At 44.9% G+C, this 14,119-nt stretch overlaps 1 protein-coding gene across 4 annotated transcripts in view; it reads left to right on the top strand.

Moving 5' to 3' along the window:
- The window catches only part of nr3c1 (nuclear receptor subfamily 3, group C, member 1 (glucocorticoid receptor)), a 137,409-nt gene that overhangs the window by 73,179 nt on the left and 50,111 nt on the right, over positions 1–14,119 (top strand). For all 4 annotated transcript variants that reach the window (XM_038795815.1, XM_038795813.1, XM_038795812.1 and 1 more), the window contains exon 4: positions 6,565–6,681. In XM_038795815.1, coding sequence (XP_038651743.1) covers positions 6,565–6,681 — 117 coding nt within the window. The remainder of the gene's footprint in view (positions 1–6,564; positions 6,682–14,119) is intronic.

Genomic DNA, 14,119 nt, shown 5'->3' with positions numbered 1-14,119 from the left:
GTGTGTGTTCGGTCACGGGCAGCAGAGGTTTGGATAACCTCCAGCTTATCAAGGGTTGAACATGGAAGTCCAGCCAGAAGAGTGTTGGAGTCACCAAGTCAAGAGGTAACACGGGCAGGAATAGGTATATCAGCAGCTGATGAGCTGAGAGGAACAGAATTGGATGATAAAGAGATAGAAATAAGCCGTGTTATTCATGGCAGGGATATGTAATTGGAGTCAAATATGTCACCAAAGTTGTGAAAATTTGGTTTCAGCCTCTGACATTTATCCAGAGCCCTTTTGAACGTTACTATTGAATCTGCTTGCAGCACCCTTTTGCAGATCATCATAAATGGATTAGAAAATAATTCTCATTTCCATCTGGTTCTTCTGTCTTATATCATTGTCCTTTTATCAAGCTCATTTTGGACTCTACAATTGTTAAAGCTGACATTAGTAATAGTGATAGTTTTTACAAGTAAGATATTGCACTATATGAGCAGGTGTTTGCATGGTACTGTCGAACATTTTACTCCCTTGGTGATTCTTGGGTGCAAGTTGTGACCTTTAGTTTCATGTTGCCTCTTCAGTTCATCTTCATTCACCCTCCAGAAAACTATTCTATAATTTTGTTTTGGAACGCATGGGTAATTTTGTTGAAATGTAGTCCTCCTTTTAAATTTTTTGGGCAGCATTGAAGGAACAAGGTTTCCGATTGTAACCCAGAAACAGAACATGCATAAAAACTCACCCAATCACAGTTTCTCCCACGTTCCTCTTTTCCAATATCGTATCTCTATCTTGGGTTTCACCACAAGCTTCTATTGTCTCTGGGTCAATGCCCTAGTCCTGCAGTTATTGAAACTAACAGCCTTGTGGCAATAATCAAATCTCCAAGCATTTCTACTTTATTAATTAAATTAACAGTTTCTCCTTATTCATTTTATCAAAGCACATCAGAATTTTGACCCCAGTTATCTCCCCCCTAATATTCCCTTCCTGGAAGAGAACCACACCAGATTTCTTTTGTATCTCCACATAACCAAATTCCCTCATTTCTTGTGTAATTCTGTTAAATCTCCTCTGTATCCTCCCCAAGGCCTTCACATCCTTCCTAACATGTGGTGCCCAGAATTGGACACAATGCTCCAGCTGAGGTGGATCCAGTGATTTGTAAATTTTAGCATAACGTCTATTTATAAAACCCAACATCCTGAATGATTTTTTAACAGCCAAGCAACTTGTCCAACCATTTTCAAAGATGTTTGTGGGAATCTCCAGGTCTTGGACCCTAATCACAATAACACCATTTAGTTTAAATTGCCTTTCCTCATTCCTCCTTCAAAAATGCATCTCTTTGAGTTCTCTGCATTATCTGTCATATGTCGTTTTTCTCCCTGTTTCATTTGTCTGTTAATGTGCTTCTGAAGTCTGTTACTCTACTTCATAGTTCACTATATGTGAGTTCTATTTTGTCTGAAAATTCAACATATGACATGCTTTATAGCAAAAGAAAATATTAATAAAAATAAACGGATAAAGTTTTTTGTGCTGGGATGACTTCTAGTTAGTGTCTTTCTGAAGTTCAGCTTTCATTTTGAAACTTCTTCCTTGTAGGCTTGAGATGGTTTTCTCTTGGCAAGGTTGTCTACCTTCTCTGCAGACTCCACAATTTCAGGTTCGCAGCAAAGGATGTACCAGGCATTCACTGCCTTCAGAACAATAAAGCATTAGTTCATCAGAGAGAGAGAGAGTCACTGACCATTGTCAGGCAGAACACAATCCTTGGCCAGCCTGCCAGTTGCCAGTTAACCAATCAATCCGACTCCCTCCAAACCTGATTCCTATGATCCACTTGGTGCCAAAAGTCTAGCTAAAAACAAAACCTGGGAACACAGTCTCCTGACAAAAGCAGGCTGCTTCAACCATGAATCTTCCGCATAAAGGCACATTCCAATTGTGGGTCCATGGACCAAAATAATAAAATAACATAAAAGAAATGGGAACAAAGGAAATAAACGGAAAGGACTCTTAGAATGGTCTCTTAAATGTTTCTCCAAAGCTGACAGTTTATAACTTGGATTCATGAATGTAGAACTGCATGATTAACCTCACAGGATAATTTGTGGTTATATTTTGTTTCTTTTATATTTATTTTTACATTTAATTGAGGTGTATAAAATTGAGGGGCCAGATAGAATGGATAGGGAGGGAGAGCCAGTGCAAACACGATAGGGTCAAATGGCCTCCTTCTGCGCCTAACGATCCTGTGAGATCAATAACCAAAGAAGATGGATTTAAAGTAATTGACAGAAGGATTAGAGGGGAGTTAAGGGGAAATGTTTGCATGCAGAGAATGGTGGAAATCTGGAGTTCACTGGAATAGTGGTACAAGCAGAAACCCTCATCGCATTTAAAAACAAACACATGGATATGCACTTGAGTTGCCATAATCTATAGGGCTAAGCACCAAGAACAATGAAGTGGGATTAGGCTGCATCGCTACTGCCACAGGGACGATGGCCGCCTCCTATGCCATGTTTTGTCTATATTTCCAAATGAAAATTCCTGAATGCATTTGAATTCAACTCTTTTTGGGTTCAATCACATTAAGCAAAATGCGTTTGGGTACCTTTAAAGATAGCAATTAAAGATGCAAGCATTTCTTGTTGAGGACTCCTTCTCTGCATTACTTAGAAAGTGTTAATGTGTACTCCACCTCTTTATTTCTGAACTGCTGGTAGCCAACAATAAAAAAACTTGCGGTTAGAAATTTGTTTGAAAACTCATTAATTCAATGGAGTAATGTAGTCTTCCTTTTGTTAGTGAGCAAGTGTTTCACTCCGACCTAATTGTTCTCATGCAGACAGTAACGTGTTATAGGGAGGCAATCAATTTAGATGTAAATTAAATTGGAGATACGAAATCAACTTTTAGAAAATTGCTGCATTGGGACTACTCAATAAACCAGGTGTTCAACCAGACCTCTTAAGTGATTGTTGACGCTAGCTCAAAGGAAACAGATGGGATTATGCTGTTAGTGGTAAAATATGTTGAAATATGCGTTATTGACATTGATTATAACAAATTATCAGTTCAAAGTAGTAAACGGCAAGGATTGTCGGTTATTTTTGTTCAAACTTAAGTTTTAGTTAGCATCTGGAATGCGCTACCTGAGAGTGTGGTGGAGGTAGATTTGTATGTGGCTTTCTAAAGGAATTGGAAATTATCTGAAGAGAAAAGAAATTGCACGGCTACAGGAAAGAACAGGAGTGGGACCGCTGCTCTTGCAGAGGTAAATGCAAACTACTGCAGAATTCTGGAAATCTGTTTTTTAAAAAAAGTTCTGCACTTGCAGAGCGTTGGCGCAGACACAGAGGGCAAAATGGACTCCTTCTGGTTACAAAGCCATTCTTTGATTCCAGTTAGCTAGTCTATTGTTCCATTGTTGCTATCGGGGGGAAATACCTGTGATGCGTATGGTGAAGCAGAATCCTGAAATAACTACTTGGAGTCAAATCGTGATTTGCAGTCGCTTGATATATCAGTATTACAGAGTAGAACCACTGTGAGGAGTTCCCTTGTGCTCTGACACTGCAGAATTATATTTGTTCAACTATCTCCATTTTGTTGAAATTAGGAAGAATGAAATACCTGTTTCATGAACAGTCTTGCTTGTTGAATCAGATGCAAATGATTCAACTTGTGTCTGTAAGAAAACCATCCAGAAAATCAGTAAAACAAATTTAATAAGAAATTATTCAAAATTGTTTTAAGTGATCTTTGCGAAAAATCTTCAATGGTGAATTAAATAGTTTAAATTCATTTTCTGTTTTCATGTTCTGTAATTTTGCATTGCAGATTTTTAACATTAACTTCTCTAAAGTTGATGTTTGACTTTTGAGTGAATAGTGCCTAAAACTAGTTTACATTGAGTGTTGAGCATTGTGATCTTGATCCCACAAAAACATTTTATTCAGATAGCTATAAATTTGAAACCCATCAAACCGGCAGACAGGGAACACTTTCATCCCATCAATCTGAGTGGGATTCAGACTCTGTTCGCTGAACAGGGAGGACAATTCTATCTTAGCTTAGTGCCCAGATTCAGAAGGGAAAGGGTCATACACTGACTCCCAAATTCATAGGTCGTCAGGAGCAGAACTGATTTTATTTTATTTTTTTATAAATTTAGTGTACCCAATTATTTTTTTTCAATTAAAGAGCAATTTAGTGTGGCCAATCCACGTAGCCTGCACATCTTTGGGTTGTGGGGGGAAACCCATACGGACACGGGGTGAATGTGCAAACTCCAGACAGACAGTGACCCGGGGCCAGGATCGAACCCAGGTCCTCAGCGCCATAGGCAGCAGTGCTAACCACTGTTCCACCGTGCAGCCCAAAAGAACAATACTTTCACAGCTAGAACAATCCCCTAGTTATCGGAGAAGACATGTTTGTAAACGAGGGGCAGCCACAGGATTTACTGGGTAAGGGGCCAAGCTGGACAAAAGGCCCAGCTTGCTGCTCTGACACTTTTGTCCCAGCTGTGAACAGAGGAATAAAACAATAAAGAACCCTGGAGCATTCGCCACTTCACCACTCCCCATGCCCCAACCATACCATTTCATGCCCCCAACCACTCCCATGGCCCTTTATAATCTCCATGCCAACCTGTGGCCCTCCACCCACCCCATGGCCCTTCATACCCTCCATGTCCACCTATACCCCACCACCCATGCTCGATGGCCCTTTATATCCCCATGCCAACCCAAAGCCAGCTCAGGCCAACCTACCCCCCGAAACCACCCTTTTCCCTTACACACTCCATGCATATTCACCATCCACCATGGATAAACTTCAGGAGCCTTGTTGAGATTAAATGAAGTTCTTAAATGTCTATTGATGAATTCCTATTTACAAAACCGCAGTCATTGATTAAGAATCCATTCACTACATTTAACTTCCTTTAATCCCCCATAACCCCACTTCAAAATCTTTATAGGCACTTGGAACTGTCAATCAAACTGAACCGACAAGCACCCCACAGTGATGATGAAATGTTGTAAAATTAGTCATGCAGCACTAATCATGTAATGGTAGTCCTCAGGCTTATATCAAACACTGATTTTTTTTTCAACACTGCAGGCAGTTTGTTCCTGAAATATTTAACGGGCAGGAGATTTCCATGCCTTTACATGTCTTTCACAGTTTCAATGCATCTGACAGTTCCAATGAGTTTATCCAGTTATTACACATTCATGTCTACTTTCAACAATCCCAAAGGATGTCTGATCTCTCCCAAAGATGTCCTGGGACCATATCCAAAAGGATGCCATACCTCTCCAAAAAGGTATCCAACCTCTCCAAACAAATCTAGTAAGTTTAGACCTGCTCATATCAGATCTTATAAGCACAAGTCTCATTTCCCTCTCTTTCCCTGTGGAAATCAAGTCTGACTGAAGGCCACTTGTGCAGCTCCCTCCAACGTATAGTTGCCTCCATGAACCACAGACGTCCAAGGTTCAACGTGCATGGATGTCTAAAGTTCATCCTGCCTCCGTCTCCTCCTGTTTCCCCTCTCCACAACCTTGTGAAAATGGTCGGAGCTGGGTTTGAGATTCAGGCCTCTTGCACATTTCCACAAAGCCTGAGAGTCTCATCAAAATCTGTTTTAAATGGCTCAGTTTCTCATTTATCACTGTTGCTTTGATTTTTCTTTTCATATTCCTAAATTTCAGCTCTTACTATTTTCTTTGTTGATTTTTATACCTGGCCTGTTTCCTGGTATTTGGATAAGATTTTTCTTTTCGCTTGATACCATTACTTGCATCATTTATTCACCGTGCTGGCTTACGTGCACAAGTGAATCCTTTGCCTTTTCAGAGTGATGGTTTTGTAGCATGTCAAATATTTATTTTAGCACTTCCACTGTTTTTGTCCATATCATTGACCATAACAGTTCAACCATGTTTACTGCAATCAATTTATTAATCATCCGTTTGAAGTTTGCCTTTGTATATTTAAATCAGATTGTGTAAGATGTTTTATCAGCAGATAGTTAATCAACTCGTTCTGATTTATTACTCTGTTCTCTTGTTAGTTCAATAATTGATGCTACTGTTTTCAGAAACTGAACCCAACCTGTGAAAATGAAAACCTCCCATTGTGGCCAAATTACATTTGTATCTACTTACTTGATCTTCATAGTTAAATTGCTACGCCCCCCCCCCCCCCCTCCCCCTCCCCCGATCACTTGCTACAATCCCTTGCTATTCCTTAATCCTATTGTATTTCCACTGCCTGATCATCATTACTGAAAACCGCTCTTTCTACTACAGTAAGTAGGTCATTTATCAGCTTTGATATTTCTCTTCCTTTCCAAGTTTCCCTGTCCTTCCTAAGGATCTTACAGCTTGGAATTTTAAACTCCCAATCGTGTCTCGCTTGGAACCAGACCGGTAATGTCCAGTACAGATTGTTGTAATTTGTGTTTGTCAGGAGTGTGTTTCTTCTTCCCTTTTACCCAAGCTCCTATGTTAATGGTTTACTCAAACATTTTATTCTCCTGTTTTTGTGTAGGACAGCATAACTACCTCTGTGCTGGAAGGAATGATTGCATCATTGATAAGATTCGCCGAAAGAACTGCCCAGCTTGCCGTTATAGAAAGTGCCTCCAGGCTGGGATGAATCTTGACGGTAAATTTTATTAAATCTGCATGAATGTTCATACTATCGTAAGATGCTGTGGTCAAATGGGTAAAATGTTATTTGCACCAACTCTGGGATGAATTGGCTTGAGGTTTGTTTGTTTCAGTTGGATGTGTCAGATAGTGCAATGCAGCATGTTTGAGGTTGAAACAAACATGGTGCTATTTCTATACACTGCAGTGTTAACTTGCTTAAAATTAAAGTAGCAATGTTGTCATTTTGAGCGATGACCTGTTGATCAAATTCATTCAGGCAGCTGTTTAAAAATTCCAGTTTTGTGTTGTCATGTTAGCTGTGTATTAGTATGGAAGATATAGGGCAGAATTTTCCAAAGAAAATGGCCAAGTGTCAGATTCTGACTGAAAACTGTTTATCCTTCCAGGTTTTCCCTCCAGACCTTCTGACATTTTGTCAAAAAAAAAAGCAGGAGAGGGCAGCACGGTGGCACAGTAGTAGCACTGCTGTCTCACGGCACCGAGGTCCCAAGTTCGATCCCGGCCCTGGGTCACTGTCCATGTGGAGTTTGCACATTCTCCCCGTGTTTGTGTGGGTTTCGCCCCCACAACCCAAAGATGTGCAGGGTAGGTGGATTGGCCACACTAAATTGCCCCTTAATTGGAAAAAATGAATTGGGTACTCATCATTTTTTTTTAAAAGCTGGGGGCTGTGTTTCGTGCTGTCATTCTTGAGGGGCGGGGCCTAAAGACACTGGCAAGCCCGGCTCCCTGGAGATCGGGACTAAAAGGGTGCCTTGATCTCAAAGTTAAGAGACAGCGCCTTCTCTTTTCTGCACCCCCCACCTTCCCCCCCTCCTCCATCTATCCATCACTGCCCTGCCCTGACCACATGGCACACAGGGACTACACTGGCCTACACGCCTTTGGCGCAATCATCCCAACTGTTGGAGAGCAATACTGATTTCGGCCAGGACATTGGCAGTCTCCCGGAAGGTACAGTGTTATGCAGTTTAGACTTATTTAAAAACATTCAAATTGATGGTAATCAGTTTCACATCCTTGCTGGGTGCGAACCTGATTACCCCGCCAGTGGGGATTGGGGAAGATCTCATTCTGAGATCTCCCTGGCACAAATCCCGTTATGACCCTCTTGCGAGAGTTAGCGGCCATAACTGGACTTACGAACGGGCCCAGAAAACCGCACCCCAAAATCTGCTTTGCAGTGACTGGGAGCTACTGACAGAACCTGGATTCAATCTGAAGAAGGAACCAGGATGGGAGAAAAGTCATTTTAACCAGTAGTGGCAGTGGGAACATTGCCAAGCAGCAGGGAATCAGGCATACAACAAACACTTTGCCAGAAGAATGTTGGGGGCCAAGGATTGAAACTGCCATTTATCTGCCAACGGTGGGGGAGCATTAATATGAACTTTTATTTTCAGGCTGTTGAGACCAAATACTTGTTGCTTAACGTTTTTCGTGTGCTGATACCTTGGGAAGACCTGAATTCTGGGTAATAGAGGTAGAACAGCAGGAAGGCAGAACAGTGCCATCTGTTGTTCAGGGTCTTTCAATTACACCATGTCAAGAACGTTGACATGAAAGCTTTCTGTTATTAGTGTTAGCATAAGCGCATCAGTCAAAATTCTTTATGCACAAAGTTGGAGTTGTATCTGCAGCAAGTGCACAGCATTCACAACTTTGTTTCCCAATTAAAGGGCAATTTAGCGTGGCAAATCCACCTACCCTGTATGTCTTTGGGTTGGTTTGATCCCTGGAATGGAGAGCTTGTTGTATGAGGAACGGTTGAGGACTCTGGGTCTGTACTCGTTGGAGTTTAGAAGGATGAGGGATCTTATTGAAACTTACAGGATACTGCGAGGCCTGGATAGAATGGATGTGGAGAGAATGTTTCCACTTGCGGGAAAAACTAGAAGCAGAGGACACAATCTCAGACGAAAGGGGTGATCCTTTAAAACAGCGATGATGAGGAATTTCTTCAGCCAGAGGGTGGTGAATCTGTGGAACTCTTTGCTGCAGATTGCTGAGAAGGCCAAATCCCTGAGTGTCTTTAAAACAGAGATAGATAGGTTTTTGATCAATGAGGGGATCAGAGGTTATGGGGAGAAGGCAGGAGAATGGAGATGAGAAAAATATCAGCCATGATTGAATGGTGGAGCAGACTTGATGGGCCGAGTGGCCTAATTCTGCTCCTATGTCTTATGGTCTTGTGGGGGTGAGACCCACACAGACACAAAAAGAATATTCAAACTCCACATGGACAATGACCCATGGCTGGGATTGAGCCCGGGTCCTTGGCGCCGTGAGGCTGCAGTGCTGACCACCGTGCCACCCTAACTTTTAATATGTTAATGATGATCTAAACATTTTGTATTTGTATGCATCTTATCAACTTGACTATACATTCCATCAGTTTCTGTCATGCTGCTACAGTTGTAGCGCTAGTGTTATGATTAATTTTTGGTCTTTCATAAAATAGTGCTCAGGGCAGTACAGTGGTGCAGTGCTTAGCACTGCTGCCTCATGGTGTCGATCCCAGGTTCGATCCCTACTCTGGGTCATTGTCCATGTGGAGTTTGCGCATTCTCCCTTTGTTTGCGTGGGTTCTGCCCCCACAACACAAAGATGTGCAGAGTGGGTAGATTGGCCATGCTAAATTGCCCCTTAATTGGAAAAAATGAATTGAGTACTCTAAATTTTTTTTTTAAATAGTGCTCATTTAATCTTCCTAATTTAGCCTCCAGCCTACGTGTCACAGTAGCATCTGTATTCCTGATGTTCAATATTCATTCCGTTTCTCTCCTGCCTGGGCAGAAACTCGAAATAACTGCTGTACGAAAATTTGAGACCTTGGACCACCAACTATCCATCACCCCACAAGCTTTAACATTTCCGAGTTAGGAGTTCTAGAGGCACGATGTAAGGGGAAGACACGCGCAAGGTAGCTCCTGCTGATGAACTGGTGCGGGATTCTCCGACCCCCCCGCCTGGTCGGAGAATCGCCGGAGACCGGCGTCAATCCCACCTCCGCCGTGTCCCGAATTCTCCGCCACCAAAGATTCGGCGGGGGCAGGAATCGTGCCGGCGGGCACCCCCCCCCCCCCCCCCCCCCCCCCCCCCCCCACCCCAGCGATTCACCGGCCCGCGATGGGCCGAAGTCCCGCCGCTGTCGAGCTTCTCCTGCCGGCAGGAATCAAAACACCTACCTGACTGGCGGCACGGGCGGGCTCCGGGGTCCTGTGGGGGGTGTGGGGCGATCTGGCCCCGGGGATGCCCCCACAGTGGCCTGGCCCGCGATCGGGGCCCACCAATCAGTGGGCAGGCCTGTGCCGTGGGGACACTCTTTTCCTTCCACCTTCGCCATGGTCTTCACCATGGCGGAGGCGGAAGTGACCCCCAGCCGCTGACGCTCCTGCGCATTCGCCGGCCGGCGAAGTCCTTTCAGCCCCGGCTGGCATGGTGCCAAAGGTGGTCCACGCCAGCTGGCGGAGCGCCAACCACTCCGGCGCGGGCCTAGCCCCTCAATGCGAGGGCTTGGCCCCTAAAGGTGCGGAGACGTCCGCACCTTTGGGGCGGCCCGACGCTGGAGTGGTACACACCACTCCATCACGCCGGGACCCCCTGCCCCGCCGGGTAGGGGAGAATCCCAGCCCTCATCTTTTTGCCCTTTTCCTTGCGAACATGGATCACTTATTCCTTCGAAACTCATGAGTTATCGGGATAGAGTTCTCTTTGCTGAGATGTCCAGAAAAACACAAAGAGAAAACCTTGTTGGCAGAGTCTGAGGCTTCTCAGGGCTAATCAGGAGGTAAGATGGCAGAATCGGCTTCTTTCTCTCCGTCCACTCCATTAACAGCTGAGGTCCTCACTAGTATTTTGGTGAGAGCGTTCAAGACGCACCGACGAATCGTGTCGGGGCAATCAAAGAGGCCTTGGCCCCCATTCGTGTGGTTCTGAAGAAATCGAGCAAGACTATTGAAGTGCACGGAATCATGATTAAGAGCATGGAGGCAGCTTTATTGGGCCACAGTGATGGGATTGCTGCGCTAGGGAGTGATCTGACTTCAGTGCTGAAACCAATAAGCCGTGAAGAATCAAGCTGAATGACTTGGAAAACAGGTCTAGGAGTGTGGGGTTGTTGGTGGGGACTGAGGGCCATACCCCATGGAATATTTCTCTGAAATGTTCCTCAAAACGGTGGTTGAGGGTGGATTTGCATCCTGCCTGAAATGGACAGGGCCTATTGCTCACTTCGATCGAAGCCTCGTTCTGAAGACCCATTGGGTGCGGTGAATGTAAGATTCCACAGTTTTAAAGAAAAACAGAGGGGACGGGATTCTCTGATCCTGAGGCTAAGTGTTGATGTCATAAACGCCGTCGCGTTTTACGATGGCGTCAACAGGCCCCCAGGAGCGCAATCCTGAGCCCGACAGGGGACCAGCATGGCACTGGAGCAACTCGCCCAGTTCCAGCTGCTGATACCGGCGTCAAACGGGCACCGCGGGTCGGCGATTGCGCGCGGCGGCCGCCACGAATTTGCGCATGCGCGCTGCAACCGGCACAAACTCGCGCATGCGCACTAGCTTCCTTCTCCGCGTCAGTCCCGCCGGAACATGGTGGAGAACAACAGGGGCCGGCGCGGAGTAAAAGAGTTCCCCACCAGGAGAGGCCGGTCCGCTGATCGGTAGGCCCCGATCATAGGCCAGGTCACGGTGGAGCCCCCCCCCCCCCCCCCCCCCCCCCCCCCCCCCAGGCCCCGCAGGATGGACGCAGAGGTCCTGCCGGGTAAGACCACTATGTGAACGGCGCCGGCGGTACTCAGGCTATCCTGGCGGCCACTCGGCCCATCTCGGGTGGAGAATCGCCGGGGGCGAACGTGTAGGGCGGCCCCCGGCTGGCGCCGATTCTCCGGTGACCAGAGAATCGCCGAACCGGCATCGGGGCGTCGTCGCATGTATCGCGCCCGGCCCAGCAATTCTCCGACCTGGCGTCGGGGTCAGAAAATCCAGGGTTCTGCGATGGGGATGGGTACACTGATCTCGAGTGGGAAGGCCACTCCATTAGGCTGCATCACGACATGAGCGCAGAGTTCATGAAAAAAAGAACCGCGTTTAATGGAGTGAAGGGTCACCCTGTACAAGAGTGGAGTCAGGTTCAGGATGGTCTATCCAGCTCGTCTTAATGTCATATTTGAGGAAAATGACTATTTTTCAACGTGTGGGGAGATGCAGGCTCTTTTGTTAAAAGGCACAAGTTGCGCGCTGTCTAATCTGGTTTATGCCTCTGTCGACTAGCATGTTGCATTGTTTGTATTTCTTGTTCATGTTGGGGTTGTATTCTTATTTCCTTGGTTTAGATTTGAGGTTCTCTACTATATGGGGTTTTGTTCTTTACAGTGGTATATGGTTTCCTTTCTTTTTCAACTGTGTTGTTTGGCGCGACATTTAGCTAGTGGAGCGTACAAATTAAATGGAGATTTATTATTTTATTTATTTTTCTCCAGTTGGGAGTCTCCTTGCTAACTAGGGAGTTAGTTCATAGGATTGGTTTGGTTTGGGAGGGTTCGCTGCAGCTCATTATGGTATTTTGCTAGAAAAAATGAACTTTTTTATTTTGTTTGATTTTGTTAAATGTAAGTATTAGTTTTAGGATTAATCTTTTGTTTGCCTCGCTTTTATTTGCTTTGGGTGTGGTTACATCCAATGGTGATGGTGTTTTTGGGAGGGGAAGGGGGGGATATGGGGTAGTCGGCTGATAGTGTCTATTGATTTTCCTTTGTCCAGTCTTCTGATTTTCCTTGGTAGCCATCTTGGGTCAATCATTCTGCTTCATCTTTTCAGTATCCCTTGGTTGATCTCTCGGTGGGAATGACTGACCCTGAATTTAGAGGTGGTGGGAGATCTCCAATCCGTTTGATCACCATGAACGTTAGAGGTTTGAATGGCCCAATAAAAAGGTCAAGAGCATTTGCCCATCTCAAGAGCTTAAACTCTGATGTTGTTTTCTTGCAGGAGACCCACTTGTGTGTCAGGGATCAGACCAGGCCTGTGCAAGGGATGGGTTGGGCAGGTTTTTCATTCTGGTTTCGATGGCAGAGTGCATTTTAATTAATGAAAGTGTTCAGATTTCCTCCTCTCCGATTTATAGTCGACCCCAATGGCCCATATGTTATTGTAGGGGCTCCCTGTTGAACACTCCAGTAGTCATGGCCAACGTTTATGGTTCCAACTGGGGTGGTACAAATTTTATTAACTGTTAGCCTCCCTCCCCAACTTTGACTCACATCACCTTATTTTAAGTGAGGACCTGAACTGTGTTTTGGACCTTAGATTGGATCATTCCAAACCTAAATGTCTTTGTCTTTTGTCTTTTATGACTCAAATGGGATTGAGTGGATCCTTGGCGCTTTTTGCACACGAACAATTGGGATTTCTCCTTTTTATTTTCCACATGTGCACCATGCGTATTTCTGTATTGATTTTCTTTTCCTGTTTTGGTGAGGGTCTCCTCCCTTTGGTGGTGGCTGCTGAGTACTGAACAGTTGTTATTTCGGACCATGCCCTGCTGATTTGTTGCCAGAGTCTGGCCCCACCCAATGTATACCTGATTAGATACTACATTGTTAGCTGATAAAAACCCTTGTGAGCGTGTGTCCATCTCTGTAGACGACTATACAAAATCTAACTGGTCCAATTCAATCTCACGTTCCAGGCTGTGGGAGACTCTTAAAGCAGTCCTATGAGGTAAGTTAGCTGACAGAAATTGGAGCAGCAGAGGCTGATGGATTCTATTCTAGAGGTGGATCACCATTATTCACTGGATCCTACTCTGGAACAATTTGGAAGTAGGAAAAAAAAATCACAGACCTAGATTGAGTTACTGTCTACTAGTAGGGCGATAAATCAGTTCCAACACTCCAGAGGCACTTATGAGTGCAGGGAGAAAGCCAGTCGTCTTCTGGCTCACCAAACTCAAACGTCAAGTGCCTGCTGGGATCACTCGGGCACTCAATTTGGGTGGTAAGCTCATTTCCGTCCCTCCCCAGGTCAGTGCGACTTTTAAATCCTTTTACCGTGATCTTTATAGATTGGAGCCCCCTGCATATAAATCGTTCATGTCCAACTTTGTGGGCCGACTACCCATCCCAAAGGCCGAGATGAATAAGAGCAGTGAGTTGGACCCCCGTTACGTCCCGATTGAGATTTTAAAATGTATTGGGCAGATGCAGTTTGGCAAGACCCCTGGTCCAGATGGCTTTCCGATTGAATTTTACAAGAGGTTCTCGGAGCAGTTTTTACCTTTACTATTGGACGTTCAATGATTCCCTATCCTGGGGTCGTTGCCTCCAACCCTCACTCAAGCCTCTATTTCCTTGCTTCGAAAGAGGGAGAAGGACGCAACAGAGTGTGGTTCATAAGGTCCTATCTCGTTTTTGAATGCAGATATCA

The sequence above is a fragment of the Scyliorhinus canicula genome, chromosome 4 (genome assembly GCF_902713615.1).
Source record: "Scyliorhinus canicula chromosome 4, sScyCan1.1, whole genome shotgun sequence".
Lineage (NCBI taxonomy): Eukaryota > Metazoa > Chordata > Chondrichthyes > Carcharhiniformes > Scyliorhinidae > Scyliorhinus > Scyliorhinus canicula.
The sequence above is the reverse complement of the archived record's forward strand: the minus strand, read 5'-3'. Positions and strand labels throughout refer to the sequence as shown.